Here is a 9773-nt window from a genome sequence, read left to right as displayed (position 1 = left end):
TCCTCCCGTCGTATGTGACGGCAATCATCACCAGATTATGAAAATACTGCTTGCTGCATGAATATTTTAGATCACTGCTGCAAGAACACCTGTGTGTTAACTAAAGCAAGATGGGACACATTTAGAAAAAATGTAAAACAGTGGATATCACTGAAAGGGAAAGAGTGCAATGCCGTGTTGCCAATCACACACATGTTGGACAGTGAGTACACGGAGCTGGAAATCTTCCCTCATCCGTCATGTTACAAACGTTTCACAGACAAACATCAGCTGTTCTACACCAGACAAAGACACCAAAATCAGAAATCAGGTGGTCGTCCTTCTGGTGAGTACATTTCTTTTTGTGAATATGTTTTGTTGTATTGCCTATGTCGCTTACGCCTATAACTTTATAACTAGAACTTAACTATAACTGAGGCCCTGGACACACATACCATGATATTTGTATTAACACAGATTTTTCTACAACCGTATAAAATACCTTCTACACGACAGATATTTATGACTAAATCATACTAGCATTCGTTGATCAGGCTAATATATTGGTTAAAAAATCATGACTATAAAGATATAATAATGCCAGATATCCTGGATGAATTCAACAGTACTACGTGTACACAGCCAGTACGCACACAGCTGTGTCTATATCAGAGCACACCACGGCGCTGAAACACCTTGAACAACAACCCAACGACAGCAAACTCTCTATAATGAAACCACAGGTGCATTCATATGCCACCACAACACCACGCCAAATATATATATATATATGTACAGTATATATATTTTAATCCAACATGCAGGAGAAAACTCACGTGTGCCAGATAGATGCCAGAAGACATAAAATCTTTGGCAAAGTTTTAAAGAAAATTTTAATATTTCCCATGATTTTCCCGTTTACGTTCAGAGAAAGGCTGTGCATCAAGTTTCCCTGAGGTCACACATAATTCGATCGTATCCCAAACAGGTGCACGTACCGTATCCACAAACTAATCAAACTGAAATCAACAACGTAACGTGTCAGTAGGAAACAAACAAAGCAGTTAATAAAACAGCACAGTTTAGCTAAAGTTTAATGCTGCAGCAGAATATTTCCTAGATGTGGTGTCATGAAACCTCGGCGTCGCCATGGATACGCGCAGCTTTGAGAAATCATTTTGCGGTGTTCCTGTCCGTACCTCTCTTAGAACATTCCTGATAATAGTGATGATGAGAGTGATTATGAAAATCCATTTTAAATACAGTACGTGTATAAAGAAATTCTCATAATAAGAAAATACATATTAAATGCATTGGATGTAATTAAAGAAAGATTTAAACTCATTGGGAGCAATTTGTTATTCTTTTTTGTTTAAAATTCTTCTTTGAAAATGTTATGTCCAAAAAATTAGGTTCCCATAGTGTGTTTGTTACAATAGGACAATATTTGAAAACGTGATTTATTACTTTCTGAGATAATTGTAGTCAAAACTACTTGTAGAGGCTAAAATGTCCATTTTTTCACAAATTACTCAACTTTAGGAGCTAATTACTCATTAACTGCAGGGAGTCTACGTGTGGAACTTTTTGTGGAAGAAGTTTAATTGACGAACCGGTAACTGATAAAAACTAAAAATAGTTAAAAGAAGTATTTCCTATTTCCTGGAACAAAAGTACATTTCTAGGCACTTTCTGAAAGTAAGCTGATGAACTACAGGACTTGACGTGAAAGAACGCACAATTCCACGCTCACTCCAGTGATTTCCCAGCATGCCCTGGGGCAGAGATGTCTGGTTTTAATTCAATCATGATATTTGTGATTCAGAGTTACTGTTGCAACTACAAAGAAAAACGTTTAAAGTGTGATGACTGAGTGGAAATACTAATGTTGTTACAGAAGGGTTACCATGGTAACAAACTATTTCATTAATGCAGTTAGAGAGAACAGCCGTTATATGATAATAGTATATGATGCTCGTAGTTAGCGTATGACAAAATGTGATTACAAGGGTTACATGTTGTAAAATACAGTTCAATAACTTGTTTACAGTCACTTTTATTGTTAATGCCACTGTTACTAATAAATATTCCTGATTAGAGTTTTTATTTATTGGTCGACGATTTAAAAAGAAGAAAAACAACATCAGTTTTTATCTTCCATGTGGAAAAGTCACACAGTGTGAGTAAAGTGACGGAAATAGGAAGTGATGTCAGAGAAGATTGGACCTCAGCTGACCAGAGAGAGAGAGAGAGAGAGAGAGAGAGAGAGAGAGAGAGAGCATTAATACAGTGGTTAACAATGTAGTGTCTCTAAAAAGTCCCAGCACATTATTTATTGTATAAGTCGTAACACCGAGAGGAGCGACTTATACAACATTGTGACTTTTATGTTAATTTTTCAGAATTCTTACATGAATGTTTTTACTCTGTTTTGATTAATAAGACCTACAGCGTGTCAGAACTGCACTACATACTTCATCCTTATATCAGAACTTCAATACTGTAGTATTTATTACTACATGAACAGACTGAAAACACTGTACTTTGTTCACACACACACACACACACACACACACACACACACGTTTTCACTACCAGGTGAGGACAAATTGGTTCAAATCCCTTGAAATCTGATTTTTATGTTAAATTTTAAAACAAAACTGGGCTTAAACATTTTAAATCAAGTTGTTAAAATCACTTTTGTTGTAAACATGGATTCCAACCCCCTTAAATCACAGATATTTATGATCACGTTTGTTATAAACATAAGTTCAAACTTCAAACCCATCAAATAATCAGATGTTTATCATCATTAGAGTAAAAATTCAATTTCCATGTTCTACAAGTTTTGAAAAAACAAAATAGATGAATTTGCTGATTTAAAAACCCTGTCTTATTATTGAAGGAACATTTGTTTTAGTTTTTACTGAAGTACCTTTAGTACCGTGTACTTTTTTAAAATTTTACTGAAGTAAGGGAAGAAATGTATTACTTTCACTTTTACCAGAGTCATTTTTCATTCAAGTATCTATACTTTTACATGAGAACTGAAGACTAGTAATTTTGTCACCTCGGTGTGTTGGTAATAAAGGTGAAGAGAAACTGTATTTTAGTCTTTTTGTGGGTTTTTGCTTCGTTCATGTGGAGTTTCTGTGTCTTTAAACTGAGAATCAGTGAAACACCTTCATTTCCTGGATTAACAACAACATTCTCTCTCAGCTCTTGGCTCCACCCCCTCAGATCTGCACTTTGTCTGTGGGTATAACCAGGAAGTGCTGACTCATGCTGTAAAGTAGCTTTGCACTCAGACGCTCAGACTGGTTTTCAGGGAGAGGCAGTTACACTGGGACTTGTGAAATGGAGCAGGAAGGAGCTGATCTGTACGGAGAGACCTTCTCCTGTTCCATCTGTCTGAACCTCCTGAAGGAGCCGGTGACCGTTCCCTGTGGACACAGCTACTGCAGGATGTGTATCAGCAGCTTCTGGGATGGAGAGGCTGTGAAGAACAGCTACAGTTGCCCTCAGTGCAGAGAGGCGTTTACACCGAGGCCTGTCCTGGTGAAAAACACCATGATGGCAGAAGTAGTGGAGAAGATAAATAAGAGCAGACGTCACGATGCTCCTGCTGTTGAAAGCTACGCTACAGCTGAAGACGTGGCCTGTGATTCCTGCACTGGAAGGAAACTGAAGGCCTACAAGTCCTGTTTGGTGTGTCTGGCCTCTTTTTGTAAGAAACATCTTCAGCCTCATCATGAATCTGCTGCATTCAAGAGACACAAGCTGGTGGATCCATCTGAGAAGCTGCAGGAGATGATCTGCTCTCGTCATGATGAGGTGATGAAGATCTTCTGCCGCACTGATCAGCAGTGTATCTGTATTCTCTGCTCCATGGATGAACATAAAGGCCACGACACGGTTTCAGCTGCAGCAGAAAGAACTGAGAAGCAGAGAGAGCTGCAGGAGAGTCGAGCTGACATCCAGAAGAACATCCAGGACAGAGAGGAAGATGTGGAGCTGCTGAAACAGCAGGTGAAGACCATCAACGTCTCTGCTGATCAGACAGTGGAGCACAACGAGCAGATGTTCACTGAGCTGATCCGTCTCCTCCAGGACAGAAGGTCTGAGCTGAAGAAGGAGGTCCGATCCAAGCAGCAGACTGAAGTGAGTGCAGTCCGAGCTCTTCAGGAGAAGCTGGAGCAGGAGATCAGTGAGCTGAAGAAGAGAGACGCTGAGCTGCAGCAGCTCTCCCACACTGAGGATCACATCCAGTTTGTCCTCAGCTACAGCTCCCTGTCAGCGCTCAGTGTGTCCACACACTCCTCCATCATCACAGGTCCTGAGAACTGCTTTGAGGAGGTGACAGCAGCTGTGTCAGAGCTCAGAGAACATCTCCACAAAGTCCTGATGGAGGACTGGACCAAAGTCTGTCACACTGTGGAGAGAGTGGATGTTTTACAGCAACCAGAGCCGACGAGCAGAGCTGGATTCTTAAAGTATTCACAGGAAATCACTCTGGATCCAAACACAGCTTTCATTAAGCTCAGTTTATCAGAAGGAAACAGAAAAGTAACATTTATGGGAGAAAATCAGGATCATCCTCCTCATCCAGACAGATTCATTTATCATTATCAGGTCCTGAGCAGAGAGAGTGTGACTGGACGTTGTTACTGGGAGGTGGAGTGGAGAGGGACAGGAGTTGATGTAGCTGTTTCATACAAGAGTATCAGCAGAGCAGGGTATGGAGATGAATGTGGACTTGGTTTTAATAACAAATCATGGTCTTTAAACTGTACTACAAACAAATACACATTTAATCACAACAACATCTTCACTACAGTCCCAGATCCTCATTCCTCCAGGATAGGAGTGTACGTGGATCACACAGCAGGTATTCTGAGCTTCTACAGCGTCTGTGACACAATGACTCTCCTCCACAGAGTGAACACCACCTTCACTGAGCCGCTCCACCTCGGACTCTGGTTTTGCTACAATGTTGGAGATACTGCTGAACTCTGTAAACTTTAACACACACACACACACACACACACACACACACACACGTATAGTTTGTGCTTTTTATTCTGTAAATCAGTTCTATTTTCATAAAATATGGTTTTTAGGTTTCTCTCTCTCTCTCACACACACAATGTTTTTTTCTTTTATTCTGTAAATGTATTTGTACAAAAATATAGTTTAATGTTTCTCATGTAAAAAAGAGTCAGTATTTCGCTTTTATTTTGTAAATCTGTTCATGATTGATTGGTTTTTAGGTTTCTCACACACTGTTGTAATTGTAATTGGTCTGAAAATTCTACAAAAACTGTCATTTACAATTTAATTATGCAAAAGCAAAACTGAGGAACTATGTTACAGTTCTATGTCTCACACATACAACATTATTATTAAAATATGTTTCATATTAATTCATAAACGGCTCATTAAATGTATTTGAACTTTAGTAATTGAGGATGGAATTGTAATTGACTTTCAGGGGAAAAATAATAATTTTAATTGTAATTGGGAAAAATGTCATCATAATCATAATTGAGTTGTAATTGAACATGGATAATTGGAAAAAAGTCAATTGACCCCAACCCTGCTTTGTGTTCCCCAACCTTTATAAAGGAAACAAATAAAACCTCCATGAAGTATTAAAAAATAAATAAAAATGTTTTATTCTTTCGTACGTTCCAGAATTTTTACTTTGAAAAATTGTCACTTCCACTTTTGCGCTCACGCTTCCTTCACTTCACTGCTTTTGATTATTGTTGAAGCGAGGGTGTGCAGACGCCTCCACAGATTGTATTTAGTGCGTGGGAGTCACGTGGAAGGTTCCTCCAGGTTCCCTCTTTATTCTGTGATCAAAAATGGAGGTCCAGGCTCTCACCTTGACATGGAGCTCCAGGTGCTGCTCGAATAGTCCAAGAGTTTCTGGAAGTTGGTGAACTGAACGTCCTGAACACTGAACTACATGTAGTGCAGTTGAAGTAAATGTCTTAAGTTATTTGTTTGTAACTATGACTCCTATTGTTTCTAGAAGTGTATAATCTAATTTATGCTTTGGATTACAAAAATAGGGAACTTAAAACGGCAATAATCTTTACTAGTGAATCGTAATAGTTGTAGAATCAGAATAAATCATAATTGTAATATAAATCAAAGCGTAGGTTACCGTCACAGCCTATGGGGCGCTGATTGTAAAGTTACACATGCTAAAATAAACAACTTTTAGTAACATTTCTCCAAAAAAACAACTGTTAAAAAAGTATGTGAATTTTACCTTTGACCAGATTTACAGCAATGTCCATGAAATATGTGATATTCACTTTGTAAAAATATGTCAATGTTAAATCTAAATGTTAAATGTTACATCTTAATGCTAAGTGTTAAATGGAAATCTACACGTTAAATCTAAAATCTAAATGCTAACTGATAAAATTCAAATATTAAAAGTCAAATCGAAATCTAAATGTTACGGGTGAAACTAACTATTAAGCTAAAATGCAAATTCACCGGAAGTACCAAAATAAATTCTCATTGACGCAAACGAGCGCTATTCATGGTCTACTCAGATGGAGTGAATGTACTCCATATTTAGATTTAAAATCTAATATTTAGGTTTAAATGTAACATTCAGATTAAAATGTAACATTTAGATATATATTCAATATTTAACTTTTAGATTTAACATTTTGATTTAATATTTAACATTGAGATTTTTGATTTAATATTTGATGTTTAGATTTAACATTTAGAGTTAAATTTTATTTTAAGGAGAAAAATAAATATCACAAAATTCACAAACACTGCTGTAAATCAGGTCAAAAGTAACGTAAAAAAAAAAAAATTCACATGTTGCGAAAAGTTGCAGTTTATTTTAGAATGTGCAACTTAACAATGTGCGCCCCAAACCAGCGCTAATATCTGACAACTCAGACAGAGGAAGAAGTAAAGAGCAGCAAACAGACAGAAGCCATTACATCTATAATAGTCGTCTATCACAGATGTTACTTTGTTCTTTCTTAACATCTGTATAAGAATCTCTGTTTGGAAATGAGAACAGCACAACTGTGAACCATGTTGCTCCGTAACACTTTAATGTCTTTTTTTTTTTTTGGCTTCAACAATTTTCACATTTTGTTTTAAAGTAGTTTCCTGTAAAGTACAATCGTTTCTAAAAAGATTTCATTATTAAAGATTCTACCAAAAACACAAATTTTCCCAAAAATAGATCATATCTGTATGATGTTCATCCTCAGTGAAGAAAAAAAAACTTCTATATTTCTTTGTCTTTTAAATACTTTCATAAAGTTGTCATGGCTTTTTATTCAAATTTAAATTAGAAAAATAATCACACATTTCCCAGAATTCCCTGAAGTCTCCTGTTTGTCACAGCAATGATAAAGCATTTAAAAGAAGTCGCACAGTCCGACTTTTTAACAGCCGTCGCCACGGAAACACACCCACCGAGCCGCACCCTGATTGGTCCGTTTGTGCCGCGACACACGTCAGTGTTTCTTCATATGAATTAAATTATTTCTTCAGCGTCTTTTTTCAAAAACATTTTCAGCTTTTTTTTCTTTCTTTGTAGCATCGTCGCTCACATTGTGAGTGTAACAGCTAAAATCACAGATTATGTCCTTTCACCCTTTAATTGACATATTTTATACTTTTTTCAGCATAATTTTCCTCTCCGTAGCTGCTTTTTTTGCACATTGGCAGTAGTGGTTTTATCCCCGCGTTTACAGTTTCAACGATTAGTTTCATCACACTTTCAGTCCATTTGCACTCGGAAGGCACTGATTTCCATTGGCCGGAGCCGAGTGATGTCATGAGGTTGTTGTTGCCGGGCAGAATTGGGCTCTTCGTCGTACAGCAGAGTGAGACTCGAGCGACGGATGGAGCGAAACCGAAGAGGAGAGAAAAGATCGTCCAGATTTACCTGCAATAAAAACAGCATTATGTAACACAGAAATAATGAAAGCCAGAAAAATATTCTAAATAATTCTTAGTTTTAATACTTTTAAAACCAAAAATGGCGTCAAAAACCTGTGTTTTTCTTTTTCATTTGTTTTTCCAAGTATTTTTATTGGATTTCATAAATATTCTTACATATATTCTACGCAAAGTGCATACAACCCATTTTTGTTATTTTTTTAAACACAAAAACCTCACACACTTTACTGCAGACATGGGCAAAAGTAAACGTACAAAACAGAAAAATACACAAAACAAAAACAAGAATAAATAAAAATACAAATATTTACAACGTTGCAGGAAAACACAATAAAAACAACAGAAAAACAGAGAAAATACTCCAAAAAACACATAGAACTACTACAAAAATGAATAAAATGACAACAGTAATAAACAAAATCGTTCGAAATAACACAAAACGACAACAAAAATACACAAAATGACTCAAAAAATAAACAAAACAATGACAGGAAAAATGCACAAAAGACAAGAAAAACACAAAACATGACTCAGCAAACCTACAGTACTAATAAACAAGCAAAACAACAACACAAATACACAATATGACAACAAAACACATATTTTACAGGAAAAATACACAAAAGGAAAACAGAAATGCACAAAATGCTTCATAATGAGCAAGACAACAACAAACATACACAGAATGACAAAAACACACAAAATCACTATAAAAACTGTGTTAATGTTTAGATTGGTCATTATTCTAAATGCTGACATGAATGTTGATAATGTGGCCCTTTCATCTAAACAAACACATTTTTGTGGCTCCTGCTCTGATAGTAGTTGTCCACCTCTGCTTTACTGTAGCTTCTTTAAAGAGTTCCTGATAATAAGTGTGTGCACCTCATCTTGTGCGCTCCATTTGCATGTTGGCGGAGGATGAGGGGCGGAGTTACAGTCAAAGCCCTTCCGGTGTAGAAAGAGCGCCACCTGCTGGGAAGGACTTCCTGGTTCCTGTTCAGTTAAAAAGCATTTCAATAAAATGTGTTCAATGTTCTTTATCATCAAAAGAGATTTTAATTCCAACCAATAATGACCTTTAGGTTTTGGTAAAGTAACACTGCTTATATTTGATGACTTTCTGTCATTTCTCGTTCACACTTTCAGAATCGTGGGCTGACGTTAGTTTCTCACCTGCACGTCGTCCAGCGTCCTCATGTTCAGCAGGTGAACGTCACACGGAAGTGACGAGCCGAGCGGCAGGAAGTGACTGAGCTTCAGTAGCTGGCTGTTGCTAGGGGTAACCATGGTGATTGGCGGGTGGCAGAGAGCGAGTGAGGTCAGGTGAGCGAGCAGCGACAAGTGTTGGACAGCAGCTCCGCCCACTTCCTGTTAGAGATGAAAAAACCATTGAAAACATTTCCTAAGTATTATTTAAAACTGCAACACACTTTTTTTTTCAGAATTTAACCAAACAACTTTATGTTTTATTTAACATCTATTTTTGAAAATCTAAACATATATATTTTCCTGTGCAACATACATTTCACAGCATGCCTGTCAAAAAAAAAGTTTCTTTCAAAATAAAAAAGTCCAACATGAGAGACATTAAGTATTTTTGACCAGTTGTCCACAACCCACCTTTGGGTCCCTACCCACCATATGAGAATCGCTGATTTAGATGTTGCTTACCAAGCTCCGCCCCCTCACCTGTCATTTAAACTCTAACCAAGCCCCGCCCCCTCACCTATCATTTAAACTCATCGCAAGCCTCGCCCCTTCACCTATCATTTAAACTCTTACCAAGCCCCGCCCCTTCACCTGTCATTAAAACTCTTACCAAGCCCCGCCCCCTC

General features: G+C 37.4%; 2 protein-coding genes across 3 annotated transcripts in view; one reads left to right on the top strand and one right to left on the bottom strand.

Annotated features, from left to right (window-relative positions):
• The first annotated feature begins 3253 nt into the window (after positions 1 to 3253).
• On the top strand, positions 3254 to 5361 carry LOC114473128 (tripartite motif-containing protein 16-like). The gene has a single exon (XM_028462540.1). The coding sequence runs from the start codon at positions 3337 to 3339 to the stop codon at positions 5002 to 5004; it is 1668 nt and encodes a 555-aa protein (XP_028318341.1). The 5' UTR covers positions 3254 to 3336; the 3' UTR covers positions 5005 to 5361.
• A 1691-nt stretch (positions 5362 to 7052) lies between these two features.
• Positions 7053 to 9773, bottom strand: part of man2a1 (mannosidase, alpha, class 2A, member 1) — a 29209-nt gene continuing 26488 nt past the window's right edge. The window contains exons 22-24 of one of the 2 annotated variants that reach the window (XM_028462539.1): positions 9112 to 9306; positions 8821 to 8931; positions 7053 to 7921 (exon numbers count right to left, since the gene is read on the bottom strand). In XM_028462539.1, coding sequence (XP_028318340.1) covers positions 7754 to 7921; positions 8821 to 8931; positions 9112 to 9306 — 474 coding nt within the window. In that variant the 3' untranslated portion in view covers positions 7053 to 7753. Of the gene's footprint in view, positions 7922 to 8820; positions 8932 to 9014; positions 9307 to 9773 lie in introns of both variants that reach the window. The other variant, XR_003675218.1, reaches the window with a different exon arrangement.

The sequence above is a fragment of the Gouania willdenowi genome, chromosome 12 (genome assembly GCF_900634775.1).
Source record: "Gouania willdenowi chromosome 12, fGouWil2.1, whole genome shotgun sequence".
Taxonomy (NCBI): Eukaryota; Metazoa; Chordata; class Actinopteri; order Blenniiformes; family Gobiesocidae; genus Gouania; species Gouania willdenowi.
The sequence above is the reverse complement of the archived record's forward strand: the minus strand, read 5'-3'. Positions and strand labels throughout refer to the sequence as shown.